Source organism: Rattus norvegicus, chromosome 2 (genome assembly GCF_036323735.1).
Source record: "Rattus norvegicus strain BN/NHsdMcwi chromosome 2, GRCr8, whole genome shotgun sequence".
Lineage (NCBI taxonomy): Eukaryota > Metazoa > Chordata > Mammalia > Rodentia > Muridae > Rattus > Rattus norvegicus.
The window spans coordinates 13,643,496-13,661,577 of NC_086020.1; the positions used below are offsets into that span (position 1 = coordinate 13,643,496).

General features: G+C 42.3%; 1 protein-coding gene and 1 pseudogene across 2 annotated transcripts in view; both read right to left on the minus strand.

Annotated features, from left to right (window-relative positions):
* The window catches only part of Adgrv1 (adhesion G protein-coupled receptor V1), a 580,259-nt gene extending 576,347 nt beyond the window's left edge, over nt 1-3,912 (minus strand). Inside the window, exon 1 of one of the 2 annotated variants that reach the window (XM_039103389.2) lies at nt 3,758-3,912. In XM_039103389.2, coding sequence (XP_038959317.1) covers nt 3,758-3,779 — 22 coding nt within the window. In that variant the 5' untranslated portion in view covers nt 3,780-3,912. The remainder of the gene's footprint in view (nt 1-3,757) is intronic. The other variant, XM_039103390.2, reaches the window with a different exon arrangement.
* Nucleotides 3,913-11,972: 8,060 nt separating this feature from the next.
* On the minus strand, nt 11,973-12,795 carry Rpl17-ps7 (ribosomal protein L17, pseudogene 7; annotated as a pseudogene).
* Nucleotides 12,796-18,082: the final 5,287 nt, after the last annotated feature.

The following is an 18,082-nucleotide window of genomic DNA, read 5'->3' on the forward strand; positions in this document are numbered from 1 at the left end:
GTAACCAAATGGGTAGTTGAAATGCTAATTGCCTTTCAGGAAAACTAAAGACAGACAGAGGACCTTGTACTTCAGAGAATGAAATGCATTTCTGCTCCACGTCTGTACCCTTGGCTTGCTGAGAATTGTTTGAAATCTATTCATAAAAGGTAGCTCTTTACATAACCTTTAAGATGTGGGAAATTCACTTAGCCGCTCTCAGCACTTCAAATACGCTGATGTACCAAGATGTGAACAGACCATTGGCTCAAAGCCACGCTAAGCCCCTAATAAAGAAAACATGAAAAGACTCTATTCTCGACTATGTTATATAAACTGAGAAAATTCACCTAGGGAAAAGTTTTCAGCAACAAACTCATGAAATTAATAAAAAGAAAAAAGACACTCTTTAAAACACCATTTCAATATAATTACACTCGTGTGTATATGGAAAAGTGTTCTCACTACCTCTCCTTAAAAGAATCCAGCTCCTTTTTATAACAATAATTCTGTATTGTGTCAAAGCTCATTTATGGGCAATTACTCTAACAACCGATATTTCCCTACTATAGGACAGGTTCCCTCTTGGCTTTAAAAAGCATTAATAGTGAGTGAGAAATAGCCTACCAGCACTCTGCCCTCCTTTGAGGGACAGCCAGACTTATGCCTGACTGCACAAGAAAAGGGCCTGTGACCACCTGCCCAGCGGCTGGGGGAGGGACTTGGTCTAGTACATTCTGAAGTGGATAGTGTGTCACAGTGGAATCAGAAAACACAGCCTTTGTGCTACCACATTTCCAAGGCTCCAGCTCCACCCTCTTCTGCTACACCACAATCAGTCCAGCAGACCTGGGGTGCAGGGACTTCCTGTGTGGCCTGACAACCCAGCTTATGGGGAGCCCTCCCTATATACAAAGATTTTGCCTGCGCAAGCCACTGGAGAAACCAATTTCTCATATTGCTCCATTTTGCATGATCTGCTAGTGATACGCTTATCTTCATTATCAACAAATATTTCTATTGATCTATCTAACCTGCCCGGGAGTGACAGAGCACTCAAACGAAGCAGAACTTTAAAGCATAAACCGTTTCAACAAAGCACTGAGCTCTCAGCCCGACGCAACAGGAGCTACGGGGTGAAAAGCAACTCTCTGGGTGGGTTTCTCCACAGTGTTTGAATGAGGAAGGCTACGGTGACTTTTATTCATTGTACTGTTTGAACTTTCTACCTCATTTTACGTTATCTTGACTATTTCATAAACTAACAAAATTTTGTATGGACCTCGGTACATCTACAGGATCTGTGAACCACTAGATCACCCCTCCAGAAAGTAGCAATGATGACCACGCCATAAACATCTCATATATGCAACATTAATGTAATTAGTGGGTGCACATAAACAACAGGCCATTGATTCAACTGGTCAACAACTTAGCTACATCTGTAGGGAAAGACAACAGGTTCTGTCCTTAAAGGCTTTGCTTTCTAATTGGCCCAACCTTGACATTTTTTAAATGAAAGGGCATCAATCCAGCAAGAGCATACATGGAGTGGCATCTGCAAGTGACAATAAATTTATGAAGGGATTGCTCAGCTGGCCAAAATGGAAATAGAACAGGGGTTTGAACTGCTTCTCAACTTTTCTAAGTTCCGGTGTTGTCACATACAAGTGAAAAGAAGAAGTCAGTCCAGTTTGGCTACAAGGCCTCTCTTGGTGCTTCAGGAGTTCATTCGTGTCCTCCACATTGATGAAGGAAGTGTTTTAGAAGGTGGGGAAATTCTCCCAGGATGTAGATCTTTCTGCCTTAGCTTCTTCATATGGAAATCAAAATTACAGTCTGCGGCTAATTATAAAGTAGATCTGTGTAAAGGATTAGTCGGATTCCTGGCATACTGTGTACACTAGGCAAAAGCAGCGAGTCATTGACATTCATGAGGATGTAAACAAAACCTTTGGTCACAGCTAACTGCTGTGAAGCCCCTTCTCCCACAGCACAGCGTCCCTCCTTGTCTTTGAACAGGGAAGAAACAGCTGACATTCTTTGGTATAGCCTGACCTTTTGATCCTTCACACTATTTCTAACAATTGTTTTTATTTCTATAAGAACATTTGTGCCCCCAATAATATCTCATATTATTATTCTATGAGATCAAATACAATAGGAATTCAACAGCGTAAAGTAAATTATTTTCTGAAATACTGTGAATGTTAACTAATTCTTTATTCCTATATCTGATGGCATCAAGACTTGATTTCTCACATGGTGAGCCTTTGTCTCACTGTGGGCACGGTATAGTCAGATTTCTTCAGTCTATAGGCAGATTAAGGTGGCGTTCCTAACTTCAGCATAATGGACGTCTGAGGAGGAGCACTCCAAAAAGACCCATTGATCAGGTCTTCATAACTGGGGGCTTAAAGCAGGAATCTTGAAAGTTCCCAGTCTCAGTGTCACTGTCTGGGAATTGGGATACTACTCTTCAGTTTATGACGGTGATATGTCAAATAAGGTCTTTTTATAAAGGACGTCAAGGAGCTCACTATTAATGTCTGAATAAGGAATGAGCTGGACATATTCACCATGGAAATAAGATCATTCAATTGTTCAGTTTTTCTTGGATGTATTTAATATATCCATCGTTCGTTTTTAAAATGATACAATCTTGAACGATGCAATTTTAGCTGGACTAAATCTTTGCGTTTGTAGCACAAACGGCTTGATTTTATAAGGGAAGAAACCAAATCCTGAAGAACATTTCTCACGTCCAAAGGGATGTAATTCTCCATCACATGCAATCGCAGGCATTTATTGTAACAATTCAGGATGGATTTGTAAACGGATAAGAGTTTACTACTTAGCCTAGGGAATCACCTGAAACTAAAGTCTGGTACCTGCATCCTGATTAAACATCTGCTGCCTTCTTTAATGTCCCTTTTCTTCATTTCTTTGGACAGATGACTCACAAAGAGGGAAACTTCTGTTTAGCAGTGGAAGGTGGTTGTAACTGTTAGTGCCAAATCACTTAAGGTAAGAGCTTTTCCTGTCAGGAATTAAATTTTTAATTCCAATTTCTAAAGATGTGCAGCTTACTTATAAACACATTATGTACATTTTTAAAGGCTATGGATTTTGTAAGGTGTTAGTTTATCCACGTTATATACAACTTAATGTTGCACCTTAAAGTTATTTCCTTAGTGAAAAAATCCAAAATAGTTCGGGAAATGTAAAATACAAAAGATATACCTGTATATACATAAGGAATTTTTATGCTCTATGCTAATTTCAAACTCGTTGACAACAGTGTGTTTTACTGAAATTCCCTGATGCAGTAGGTATCTGGAACATTAACAAGACTCCGTTAAAGTTACCTCGATAGTCCCAGAAAGAAGTTTTATCTGCTGACCGCCTGCAGTTCTTGCCCAATTATTTACGGGACAACTTTGAAACTAGAGCTTGGGTTTCAACTGGGCAGAAAGAGAAAAATGGGAACTTTTCGCTCTGCTCATTCCACTCTCCCCTTCTCTGAGATGGCAGCTTTGGAAGCAGCTATGTAAAGCAGCAGCCCTGTGCAGGCGGCAGGCACCGGGCCGCTGTCCCGTTAGCTGCAGCCGGCCACCAGCTTGTCCCCCACCGCCGCCACCCTCCTGCCTCCCGCCTTCCGCGCCGCTCTGGCTTCAACCTACTGCAACAGGTGCAGTGGCTGCTGCCCGGGAACCGCCAAAGGGATGCTGTCGCACTCCCCGACCCACTGGATTCCCAGCCCCAAGTCACATCTTACCTGGCTCTGAGGTCACCGACATCTGCGTGCCCTCCGGTCTCCGCCGGTGCCGGGCCTTCCTTTCACACCCAGCGCTGCCCCTACTGCAATGTCCCTGTCCTCCACCGCCGCTAATCCTTTCCCGCACTGTCCCTTCTAGCCTAAGACTCCATCCTCGCCCCTCCCCCTAGCGCTCCTCTGCTCCAATAGGACTCTGGCCCGGGGGCTGGGCTCACCTGATCGGCGGAGAGGGGGCGACTGTCTTGGCAGCAGGCGTGATGAACTCCCCGCCTTGGCCATGACTAATGGACTCTTCCAGCGCCCAAGCCGACCTGCCCGAACGCAGGGCCCACAGTCCCGGGTGCCACACAGGCGCCTTGCAGGTTCTCTTAGGTGCTAAACTTTGGAGCTGTGCCTGGGGCACTCCACGCTGCCGCTCCTCTGTAAGCTGCTCCCAGAGAGAATCAGGTTTGCCCATCCTACCAGGGTTTTTATTTTACCATCGATTGAAGCCTGTCTTCAAGTGTTCACTCTGAGCGTTCACTGATGAATTACTAGAAATGCACACTTGCAAGGCAAGGGTTGAGGTCAAAATCTGTGTCATCTCAGACTGTATTAATACCTAATTTATTACCTACTGTCATAATACCTAATTGCTTCAAGGATTAAGGCAATCAAGTTCTGTCTGATAGCACTCTCTGGCATGTGTATGTGAGGCAGGGAGGGGGTCGTCATTTTACCCTAGACTCAGACAGTGAAGGCCCCAAAGCCGCCCTGGGAGTTATAAGAACAATTGCAGCATCTTTCATTGGAAGCTCCAAGCAAGGAAAAGGACTGAGATTTTTGATCCAACCCTCTGCCTCCACTTTCTGTGTTAATAATTTATTTAATTTTATGTTATGTTCATAGGTGTGAGATTGGCAGATTTCCTGGAACTGAAGTTACAGACAGTTGAGAGCCGACATGTGGGTGCTGAGACTTGAACCTAGGTCCTCTAAAAGAGCATCGTCTCTCCAGACCCCGGCCTCCACTTTATAATGAGAAAAGCAAGGTTAAATTAAGAACAGATCCAGCAACTAAGTGAAATCGAAAAGCCAGTGGAGGATCCTAGGCCCGTTCCAAACTAATCATAATAGAAAACGCTTTAGTAACAAACTGTGATCCAGGGGCACTTAATTAATATCAACTGTTGGAGAATGCCTCACCTCAAAATTGTAAGACTCACCAAACAGCTGGGTGTCAAAGGTAGCATTAAGCAAAATGGTTCTTGTACACAATTTGCATAGGGCTGTAAATGCCCGCGGCACTCCCCTCCAAAGGGAAGAGAAACCTTCTGTGTCTAGAAGCGGGGAATGAAGTGGACACAAACAGGCATGTGCTCTCCATTCGGTAGCACAGCAGCAGGATTAAAGACAACGGAGGCTCAAAACAATGAACCAGTTGTCCAGATAATCATAATGCAAAACAAAAGATGGAAAAAACTAAAGGGCATTTTGTTCCAGTTTGTTTTGCTATTTACAATGTCTCGAACTCCGTTGCTATTGTCAAACCTTCTTAGTCCTTCTTTCACGAGTCTTATCCTCAAACTCAATTTTTTTTACAGCCAAACACAACATGCATGTTTGCTCTGAGTGTGACATTTTTCCTAGGCATTGAAATAAAAATTTATTCCCCTAACCCCTTTTCTTCAGGAAGGAGAGTAAATCACTAACAGTTATCATTGGGTGTTTAGGATACAGAAGAATAGGAAGGCACTGTGGGAAAAACAGCACTTAAAGACACGGTGCTGAATTTATTAAGCTTGCATTCTTTCTGGGGTGAAAGGTCAATCAACTCAATGTCAGAATATGAAAAAGAAAAACTTACTGGCCCAGAAAGTTATAGAGACGCTATGCTGGTCATTGTTCACCACGGAAACAAAACACCTGAGCCAAGCAGCTGATGAAGAGAAATGTTTTACCTTGGCTCATGGTTCTTTCGGGTTTCGTTCTGAGGTTCCCATCTATGATCTGTTGGACCATGGTTTTGCTTCTGAGTTGAGGCAGCGCACAGCATAAAATAAAAAGAAAAATCTTCAGCCCACCAAGAGAACAAAAGAGAAGGAGGAAACGTCAGCTGGCTTACCCATAGGATACACTTGCAATGGCCTAAAAGAGTCTTCTACCTCTTGAAGATGCCCCTTCGGCAACCAAGCTGTTAACACATGGGCCTTAGAGGACATCTGTTCTGAATGAAAAGAAGTATATTGGTTCTTCAAGAAGTGCCAGGGACTTGGAGAGGGGTTCTGAGAGAAGGAGTGTCTGGGAAAGGATGACTCAAAGTCAAATTGTGGGCCCAAGCCCACCCCCACCTCTCTCTCTCTCTCTCTCTCTCTCTCTCTCTCTCTCTCTCTCTCTCTCTCGTGTGTGTGTGTGTGTGTGTGTGTGTGTGTGTGTTTTCTGCTAGAGACAGCTTTCTCTTGCTATTCTAAAACCTGTCTGGATAGTTCGTCTCTTACAGATCAAAAGTCCAGTTTTTTACTTACATATCAATTCAGTTATTACCCCAGGTTCCCTTTAGATTATCCTATGAGTCAGCATTCTAAGACCCAGCCTCTGGATTCTTAGGAAGAGACTGCAAACACACATACACACATTTTTTTTTTAACATTTGCAAAAAAAATTCAGAGATCTGTCTGTCTGTGTAAACTTAGTTGGGTGGGATCTTGTCCTGTGATCACCACTCCCTAAATCTCTTTATCTCCTTACCTCACATCTCTCTGACAAGCTGGCTCATAGTGCAGCTGCCTCTGTTCGGTTAGATCTGTGAAGTTCCTTCTACAATTCATATTGCACCCTCATATTTTTGCATTGTTGGGAACGATATATTTTCAAACTCATGTGTTCAGCATTCTCTCCCACAGCCTTAAGGGCTGTCCTGAAGGTCACATCATTTTACCGTTTGACTGAGACATAGACATACCCTTATCTCCAGACTTATGCTGTCTCTGATTATCAAGAGGACGTTCCTCAAAGAACAAAAGAGGGAATGTGAAATTATGTACAAACAAGCCTTATGCCCACAGCAATCATCAACACTTGTGGAGGCCCTGCTGGCTCTGTTTCATGGGCAGGAAATAATGTCATACTCTCTGTTACGTGTTTAGCACCCAGGCCGCTGTACCTCAGACCACACTCCTGATAGAGACCCAAAGTTCCCACATGCTTCTACGTTTCTTTCCTCCAGCGCCACCACCTCCATCTCTGCCCGTTTCACAGTATTCCCAATGCACAGCACAATCACTGTCGCCTCAGAGCCCTTGGCTGAGTTCTCCCTCTGACACACTGCTCCTGGAGGCCTTTTGTGGTCGGCTCCCACCATCTAAACCTTTTACTGAGCCTTAAACACTATTTACAACCTAGAGAGGTTTTGTTCTTCAAGTCATGTGTTAACAAGGAAAGAAAGGAGGGAGGGAGGGAAAGAAGGGAAGGAGAGAGGGAGGGAAGGACAAAAGGGGAGGGGAGGCGAGGGGAGCAGAGGAGGAAAGGAAAGAGGACCAGAACTGATCTGAGGAAGGAAAAGGCTAGAAGAAAAGGTGAGGCATCTGAAGACTCAATTCCCAGTTCTGCTTCAACAGCCCTGAGAGAATAAGCCTTTCCCCCATCTTCGTGCTCATCAAACCAGTTCTGTAACAACTGATCTTTACAGCAATTGGTCTTCTTAAATTCAATAAAAAAAATATTGGTGGTACAATTTTTTCCCTATGGCAACTTAATCTTGCCTAATAAATGACTCCTCTAATTCTCCTCAGTCAATCTTTTTAATCCCCCTGAAAAGGACAATGCTGTGGGGAAGGAGCAGTTCACAAGTACAAGACTGCACGGGCAACTTTTAGCACAGCAACTCAAACAACTTGGGCAGCATTTTTTAAACCTTCTTTTACCTCCCAAAAGCAGAACTAGATTATGGCTTCGAGCATGTCCAACTGTGCTAAATGCTTCTCAGCCAGGTAAAGGATACCAAGAGCCTGCCACAGCTGAGTCTCTTCCTTCTATTCTACCTTGCAGGCTTAGAACCTTCCCCCCATCTGGAACCTCAAAATGCAGCAGCTCTACATGTGTCCTCTTGTATGCTATGCAGTGAGGGTCTCATTAGGTTTTACTATTTACTGTGTTTGAGCTCCGAAATAAAAAAGGAATAGAGCTTAAGCCTAATTCCTCTTGCAGCCAGAGCACGGGAATACAGATCGAACATTTGTCATATCAGTTATATGACTGGGGAATCAACGATCAAAAGCCCATAACTTCAGAATATTTTGTGTATTGTATGGATGCATCGCCTATCAATTAAAAAGCCTATGGCCTATAGGAAAGGGTAGAATAGCAGGCAGGACATCGGGTAGACAGAAAGAATTCTGGGATTAGCCCTGGGAAGATGTATCTTACCTGAGCAAAGGTAACCAGCTACATGGCAGAATGTAGATTAGAATAAGTAGGTTATTTAAGTTATGATCTAGTCAGAGAAGAGCATAGCTATATGGCCAGGGTATTTGCAAATGTATTTTGAGTCTGAGTCTTATTTCTGGGAGTGTGGGTCTGGGAGGTGGAACTAGACCTAACTTCTACACAACAATCTGCTCCAGGGACAAAAGATATATATTCTTGAGTCCTCAGGCATTGCAAGGCCTCAGAAAGAGTGTTGTTTCACACAGAGTCATAGCTTCCTACCACCATTCAGTCTCACACTGCTCCAAGCCAGTTTTCAGTTCACCACTGCGGTGCTGACAAGCAGAGTCCTTCTGACGGACAGGCCCTGCTTGTCTCCTTCCTCTGCTGCAACAATCCAGTTCACTGCACTGTATATTTTATTGAATAGTCACTTGTTCAGAAGCATTAGTAGATATTAACAGATGGTACAGTCTCTTACCTTATATCGTCCACGTTGTGTTGGAGAAATGACATAAGTCCAAAGCACAAGAAGGTCTATGTTGTCAAAGAAATGTAAAATAAGACGGCTGAGTTACAGGGGAAATTGCATGTTAGCTGGGCTCTAAGGATGCTCACACACCTGCCCTGTTTTGGTAGCCTGGATGGTGCTGTCTTTTAGACTAGAGATTTAGACTAGAAGGTTGAGAAACCTTCCTAAGGCTGTGGCCCTTTAGTGCAGTTCCTCATGTTGCCAACCATAAAATCATTTCATTGTCACTTTGTAACTATAACTTTGCTACTGTTTTGAATCAAATGTAAATATCTGTGTTTTCTGCTGGTATGAGATGACTCCTGTGAAAGGGTCATTTGACCCACAGAAACAGCTCGCTTGATCACAGAAACTTCTTTCTTTTATCTATTCCTATTACAAAAAAATACAATGCTTTTACCAATGCTGTTTTTAAAGGCATTAGATTCTGTTGCAGATGTGCGAGCTGGATACCACATGTACATTTCTTCTCTGCACCTTGATATGTCTGTTACAAGGGATGTTTCTTTCATGATCGGTGAGAATCACATTTACTTGTGGGTATAAGGATAAATGTTAAGGATGTAGATAAATCACACCCAAGCAGCAACCACATGTGCACACAGCTGCATAGCAAATGCCTTAGAATCTATCACCTACACCAGTAGACTGATTACAAATTTCCTTTTATTTTACTATTTGCTATGTGTAAGGCTTTATTATCTTATTCACCAAAGAAGTTGAACATAGTACTATGTCCTATTCAAAATATTATGGATCTTTACTTTCCCAAACAAAACACGCTTGTCCTCGAGAAGTTATTTTAGAAAGCATTTCCAGAAAATGCTGTTGGAGACTTTGAACGCCCCCCCCCCCAGTGTTTATTTCTTAGCTAGAAGCAGATTCAAGAAAGTTTTTCTTATATTTAAAAAGGAAATTCCCGCCAAGGCTGGACCCCATAGTGTAGGCAAATGTCAGGGAGGGGAGGCAGGAATGGGGAGGGTGGTTGGGAGGGGGAACACCGTTATAGAAGAAGGGGGATGGGGATGGGATAGGGAACTTATGGATGGGAAACTGGGAAAGGGGATAACATTTGAAATGTAAATAAAAAATATCCAACTAAAAAAAGTGAAAAAAGAAAATGACAACGAAAATAAATAAATACATAAATAAATAGGAAATTCCCTATGAACTAGACAGACATGGGTGTGAAATCTTCAATCCCTCGAGCACAGCTGGGTTTCATTCCTTCTCCTTGCCTCTGGTTTAGGCTTGCTGGGTGGCAGGTCCCGGGGCTCACCACTTTGCTTTAGTGGCAGGCATGGGTAGGAAACCATCAAGGCTCACTAACCACACCGCATATCAACACATCACCATGGCAGCCTTTGTCTCTCTGTAACAGTCACTCTGCAGTGACTCAGCCATTCATTCCCCTGAATCAATATTGGAGCTCTTGAGATCTGTTCCTTGAGGTGTGTGTGTTTCGGGGAGGGGGCAAGATAGGGGTGGGTGGGTGGGGATTACCAAATCCTTTACTCCAAACATCAAGTTATAGTAAGGCCATGGTTATGCTTTCTGCTTGTGCTTCTCTTTGAGGACAGACTATAATGTTTTCACTCTGCATAATTACCTTGAAATAAGTCTGCATTTCCATTCTTGGCAATATAGTAAAAAGCAATTGCAGTTTCCAAAAGCCTTCCTTGTGCTGCAGTAAATTTATGAAGTGCTGAATTTAAATAGTTAATTTCTTTGGCAGTAGCTTGTATAGGAATGTGCAGGTGGAGTGGAGATATTACTATTTTGATAAATAATAAAAATCTCTAAAGGTTGGGTGTATGAATCTTTAAATTCCACTTTATATACATATTCCACCTTGAAATATAATTAGCAAGAGGCAGAATAAGCATGTTACACAATATTTCCATCAGTTACTACCATTCAACACTATCGTTCCATTCAACAAATATAAAATTATGAAGTCTACCTTCCTCTTTTAAAATGGTGTTTTCTTAAAAAAAATTTCTAATCATGGGTTTCTGATATGACAGGTCACAAAATGAGTCTAATTTTCAATCAAGCACTTACTGAATACTTTTGAGTTCTCTTTGGAATAAATTCAGAGCAGAGCAATCCCTACAGTGTGAAGACACTGTGAGTTAGGAGTAAGTGCACACCTGCCTGGTCTTGTTTCTGTATGGGGAGAGCCACACTAAGGAAAGGAGGACTTGCGTCGTTTCATTCTTTCTCCGTCGCATCTCCTTCCAGAAATGAGCCAGCTCACGTGTCAAGACCAAGCTCAGGCCCATCTGATCTGCACAGGGCGCCCGCTGTAATTAAACTGCCCTCAGCATGCTAACCAGATAACCCAATAAAGTCATCAGGGCTGGGTACGAAAAGCTCTCCCAGGACCCCTGCTCTCTACCAAGGATTTCTCCAATGTGAGGTAATGTTTATTTTACCAGCGACTCAAAGCAAACAAAGCCCTTGGAAACAAGGATCCCACTGTCTATTCCCACACGGGTGGGAAAACCAAGCCCCAAAGAAAAGAAAGATTTGGCTGACGGGGTGTGGGCATCGTGCAGCGCTTTGCAAAGTTTGTATCTTGTGGGTACCTAGTTCATGTAGCACGGAGATGAATTTGGGGTGTTCCACTGTTCTATTCATATCGAAACACAGGAAAAACTGCTCAGTAAGCTCTGCTGTGCTGTCTGCAGATGTTACAAGTCAGATAGTATGAGGAAAGACACACTAGATTTGCCTTATTGTTTTCTTTTTAAAAAGTGTAAAGTTCCGAGAAGTAAGAGGATGATTAATGTTGTGCTCAAAGACTGCTGTGCAGACAAGCACAGCCTGGGCTTGCCCACAGCAATCCCGCGGAGTGGTCCCAAACAAATTGGCGCTCGCTCGTGCTCACCAACTGTTTATTCTATTTCTCCTTCCATTTTATACTTTGTTCTTCCAAAGTGAGATAGCGAATTGTGAGTATTTCCTATAAGAAGTGCTGAAATAGCTAACTTCTGATAATTATAAAATCACTGGTGGCCGCTAGTTCAAAAGAAAATCTTTCCCAAATAAAACCAATTATGAGCAGACTTTCACTGTGCCCCTTCATCCACTGCCAAACGCAGTGTCAATAGGAAGGAATGTGAAGGCTGCCTCTTTGAGGAATCTGAAAGGCATGAGAGCATTCATCTTTCTGTGGTGGCTCCGCCCCTTGTAGAATAAAAGAAAAGAAAGGGGAATTATACAGCATCAAGTTGAATGGTGCAAGCGGAGAGCAGGAAGGGCAAATTATAACCAGATGCATGTGTGGACTTTTTTTTTTTTTCTATTTTCCAGTGAGCTCAACAAGACAATCTCCGCCCTCTACTGGCAGTTTGAAGTAACGGAAAACCGTGAGAAAGAAAAAAATATATTAAAATGGAAAAGTATTACAGTAAGGAAATACTACCATAATAGTGCCATTAAAGCAACATTAGGCGGGGTCTCGAAACAGATTTTTCTTACTTTATCTCCATTTATTTATGCGGAATTTATTCCCGTACCATGAGTTTTTGTTTTTCAGTTTCTTCTGGGACATCTTTTTCTTCTGTGCTTTGGAACAGTCTGTTCCTTCTCCGTGAGGATCATCTCGATGTGGCAGGGGGAGCTCATGTACGGGTTAATCCGGCCGTGAGCTCTGTAAAGTCATCTGTGTATCTTAGGAGCCTTGTTCACCTGGATGTGTTCAATGACCAGAGAATCTACATCCACACCCTTCAGCTCAGCATTACTCTCTGCATTTCTAAGCATGTGCAGCAAAAATTCAGCACTCTCTTGGCCACCGTCCCTGTGTCCAGCCCCACTGTCTGGCCTGGGCGCACCTACCGACTCCACCATTATACCGCCGGAATGGCACACACTGCTTCTTTAAAGTGACATCCTTCAGATACTTGGTGGCTTTGCGGATATGCATACCCTTGATGGCCTGGCAGTTTCCCGGCTGTTCTTAAAGTGAACACGAAGGTTTGAACCTCTTGATTTGCATGATTTTGTGGGTTTTTCTGGGTCAAGGGAGTAGCGAACCATCTTCACAGGTCACCTCCGGCCTGCACTCATAGGAAGAGCTTGAAACATATTTTACCATGATAAATAATTACAAAAATGTCAGAAATTGCTATCAATTTATAATTGATATAAAGTAACATTCTGTTCTGTTCCTTGTCATTGTCACGCAGTAGGGAAAAGTATGTTTGATAAATTATTTTACTTACATGATTCCAAAAACAAGTAAATTACTTAACGTCCCTGCATCCCACTAGTTAAGGAAAACTTTTAGAGTTACACGTACCCATAGTTTCCTCTTCACACAGTAGGGATGTGCTCTGCTCTGAATGTATTCCAAAGAGAACTGAAAGGTACTCAGTAAGTGCTTGGTTGAAAACTAGACTCGTTTTGTGACTGGTCATATCAGAAACCCATGATTATGAACATTCTTTTTTAAGAAAACGACATTTTAAGTGCCCAGCCCTTGCCTAGGACTAAACTTAGCAAGCGTGCTAATCCTTACACACTTTATCTTTACATCTATAATCTTCATATCACGTACACCTTTCTGTACTTAAATAATGGGAGAAAAATACTCCTGCATGTGGGAAGAAGCTGAGAAGTGTGCTGTCATCTCAAAATGGCGATGCCAGTGGAGCCCCAAGGCAGGTGTTTTGGGCACAGTGGGAGGTCTGGGATCAAAGACAGGGGATTAGAGGCTGCTGGAGCTGAACTGGATGGAGTGAGTACTGGAGAATCTGCTCTCCAAAGTCCAATCAGAAACATCTAGTGTCCTCTGAGGACCCAGGGGAAAGCCCAGTGCTGCAAAGAAAATGTAAAATCAATTAGAAGGTGTCGGATCATAGAAACTGTGGAAGGGAGAGAAGAAGGCTGGAATGGGAGGATGGGCTAAATGTACTGATCTGACAGAGAAAAATAAATGTGGCACTGTTTCCTGTACAACCGTTCAACTGCCTAAGCTCTGGCCGCAATGCCCCATCTACATCTTTTCTTTCCATTGTGTTCTTTTTTTTCCTTTCTTCCTTTCCTTCCGTTCTTATTCTTCTTCTCTCCTTTTTTTTTCTTTTAGTTTTTTGAGACAGGGTCTCTGTATGTATCCCTGGCTGTCCTGGAACTCACTATGTAAACCACACTGGTCTTGAACTCACAGGGATTCACTTGACTCCTCTCCAGGGTTCTGGAATAAACGTGTGTGCCTTCCACTCCCAACCCTTTGTTTTCTTTCCCCACATTCATTTTTCAAACATTAACATGCTGTTCCATTTCTCAGACAGTGAAAAGCAAAGCTTAACCTCCTCTTTAAGCTCCAAGAATTAATTACTTGCCTAATTGGACATTTTCCAGGTTGTAAGCCGAAAAGGGGTGTGGGCAGAGACGGCGTTATTCTTTCTCAAACTCCACTTCCTCCTCTCTTACCTTCTTTCTGCTCTCTTCTCCACAGCAGGCCCCAGGCTTTGGAGGGAGATGTCCCATCTCTGGTCGCGCATTCAGCAGTCACTTATTTTCGGCACGGGACCATCTTTAAATCTCGGCGCTCATCACTGCACACCAGAAACCTCCCTGAGCAAAAGTGAGCTGAGGCAAGTCTATACGCTGTGAAAGCTCCTCCTCCAGCAGCCATGTGCTTCTGCTTGCAAGGCCACGTGTCCACAACCTTCCCGAACAGCGCCCCCAACTGGAACTAAGTATTAAGAGACCCCAGCCGATGGAAGAGATGTTTATTCAAACCACCACCCTATGGTTTTCTTTTGTTCAGCCCTTACATTGTTCAATGTGATAGCCCCTCAGCGTACGTAGTTATTAGTCACTAGTATGATTGGTAGGACTTTTTCCTAATTATGATTTATGCTGCAACATTTATACTCACAACTGACTAATATTAGCAGAAAGCCTTCTGAACCTGATGACCTCAATAGTGCCTTGGCTTGAATAGCACTCAGGGGGCACTTCACAGCAGGGTCCTCCTTGAGATGCCATTGTGTTCCTAAAACCCAAAGATGTAAGTCATAGCCATCCATCTATCTATCTATCTATCTATCTATCTATCTATCTATCTATTTAATCATAAAACTTAGTTTAGAGTATTTTCAAATACATATTTATTAACTAAAACACTCAGTTCACCTAAGGAGAAATGACATATTTTTAGAAAAATGCACTACTGAGGTGAAGATTTCTAGTGAAATCAGTGGCATCATTTGTTATTTTAAAAATCTCTTGAATATCTGTATTATAGAAAATAACTATATTTATTTTCCATTGTACTAACATACCTACCACCGGAAAGGTACCATTTCAAAATGTGCAGATTTAGTGACATGGACTGCGTTCACAATACTGTCCAGCCATCATAGCTCCTTCAGTGAGATAGGCAATGATAAGACTCCTGTGACTGACCTGTAAGCAACCCCCCAGCCATGTTCCTGTAAGCAACACGGATCAAGCTCAGTATCACACACACACACACACACACACACACACACACACACACACACACAAACACACATTGTAAAAGTAGGAGGAGGTCTGATTGTGAGAAGGAAGGGCATTAGCATGAATGACAGGGGCAAGAAAGAGTAATGGAGAATGAATATAATCAAAAGAGATTATGTACACATGTGGGAGCATCATGGTGAGATCCATCTTTATGCAAAATTAATCAATGCTGATTAAAAAATAATTGTTTAACCATTTGTTACTGACAGACTCTTACATGGACAGATCACTGCTTTTAGTTGTATACCCACCAATAACCCCAGTTCGTAGGTCTCACAGATGGCTGTGATACAATGAAATTGGTCATAAGACGAACCCAAAAGTCAGAATTCAGAACGTGACCAGTAGGGATCACAGGTGTGGGACGGTAAGGGGATACACAAAGGTGTGAGGAGAGCTGAATCAGAATACATTCTCATGCTCAATATTGTCAAATAACAGAACTGTTTAATTTTTAAAAATTAGCAAAAAAAAAAAATGGAGTCGAGATCTTAACAAGGATCATATCGAATCAGCGTCTTTCAAAAGTAATGCCTGCCTCGTGATACGAAATCCTTGTCAACCGACTGTGTGTTTCCTCCAGCATTATTTGTACTGTTTTAGTGCACATGTCTTGAACGGACCATGCTGCTTCCTTATTGTGACGCTATTGAAAGTAGAGGTGCGTTCCTCGTGTCTCCTAGGAATTGCTAAGGAAATACAGTGGCTCCTCTGTGTTAGTCAGCTTCATGTGCGTTATTGATACGTCATTGATACGTCAAGTTCACTCTGCATTCCTCTGGCCTCCTCTAATCTTGACTCAAACATATAAATTGAATCTGACTTCCCAAGAACTTATAGTTGGAATAGAGAAAGAGATGTAATAGGTTTTTTCCTATAGCTTTGGCTTTCCTTCTTTGATACCATGCCAAAACTCAACAAATGGTAATTTTATAGAGGCCAGTTGTGATGGAGCACCTGAAGCCATACCAGCAAGCTTGCTTTGCTTAGCCATATCTGTCTTCATTTCCTTTCTGTTGCTGTGACAAATTACCATGACCAGGGCAACTTATAAAATAAGCATTTTATTTGGCTTATGGCTCCAGAGGGTTAGAGAAGGCAGAGCACATGAAGAGTGACAGGAACATCCAGATCTGGAAGCAACAGGCAGAGAGCACACTATGGATAACAACCTTTGAACCCTCAAACCCCACCCCCAGTGATGCACCTCCTTCAACAAGACCATAGCTCCTAATGCTTCCCAAGCAGTTCCACCAACAGGGACCTCGCATTCCATCGTATACACCTCTGGCGGCCATTCTCATTCAAACTACAATAGTGAAATACCTTGACCTTTCGGTTGGATGGAATCTCTTATCTGGGGATGATTTTGTAATATCAATGCATTACCTGTTTGCAAACTATTGGCTCACTGGGTTGTACATATTTCCCACATGTTGACAAATTTCACGTTTTTCTCAGATATCTCACTGCTGTTATCAATGTCAATTTCCTCACAAAATTATTTTAGTTTTGAGAGCCTAACAACTTCACAAACAGTAAAAAGTTTTCTAAGATATGTTCTGCTTGAAAATGAATTCTATTAGTGCTAGCAGGTAATTGTCATATTCATTTGACGTACGTAAATGGTTTATTATGTAAGTGTTTAGAAAAATCCACCCTACAAATACAGACACTACCCTCAGTTGCTGCAAGCTTTACGATACCCCACCTTAGCTCTGGAAAGTGGCTGCACTACCATCCCCCAGGCAGCTTCCATTGAATCCACGGATAAAAGATACACAGTTGTTACTTTTCAACTCATCTTCTTGGTACAATTGCTGACTGCTACTATCGCCCTCCTGGGAAAGCTTTCCCTTAACAATATTCTTGTCTCCGCTCCTCTTACATGCCCTAAACTTTAGTTGCCATGACATTTCTAGTCCCTGCTAAACATCCCTGTCCACCTGCCTGTAGGAGCAGCCTGTGTCTCTTCTCTCTCCTAAGCATGACAAACTCCGCCTCCTTCCTCTCATCTCTCTTTTTCCTCCAGGGACCTGCAATTGGCCCTTGACTTTTTTACTGACAGATCAAGAACCAATTGGAGAACAGTTCCTTAGCATCAGCACCACCCCAACACTCACTTTTCTATTTTAAATTTTGAGATTATAATATAATTATATTTCTCTCTTCCTTTCCTTTCTGATCTCCAAATATCCCTCCATGCTCTTCTTCAAATTTATGGCCTTTTTTCCCCAATTACTGTTATTACATACATACATACATACATACATACATACATACATAATGTTTATATGTTTTCAGAGCCTTTGGGCACTGGACAAACAATTGGTTGCTCTCTCAGGTCTATTAAAAATGATAGTGTGTGATGAAAACTTTTTCCTCACGCTTGGCATGAATTGGTACCAGAGCTTTTTCCTGGTAACCACTATATTTTGATGCAAAACTGAAGGCTTTTGTGGATATTTACAATTTCATCTCAAAGAACAAAATTCCATGCATTCAAAGGTTGAGATCTAATAGATATTTTGAAAAGATTTATTGTATTAAAATGTATGTGTATGTGTGTGCAGATGACCTTAGAGGACAGAAGAGAGTATTAGGTTCCCAAAAGGTCGTGTGCCTCAGGATATAGGCTGAGGACCAAACTGATCTTGTGCAGAGTGAAAGTGCTCTGAACTGCTGGGCCACCTCTCCAGATCCTTAGTAGATTTTTAAAAACTGCTTAATCAAGGAACTTCAGAAGTAGACATCAGTTTTTAGAAGTTTTTTATTTATATTTATATATACTCTACTGGTGCTAGAGATTAAATCTGGACTCTCAAGCATGTGTGGTCAGCATTTTACCATTGAGATATATCCAGAGAG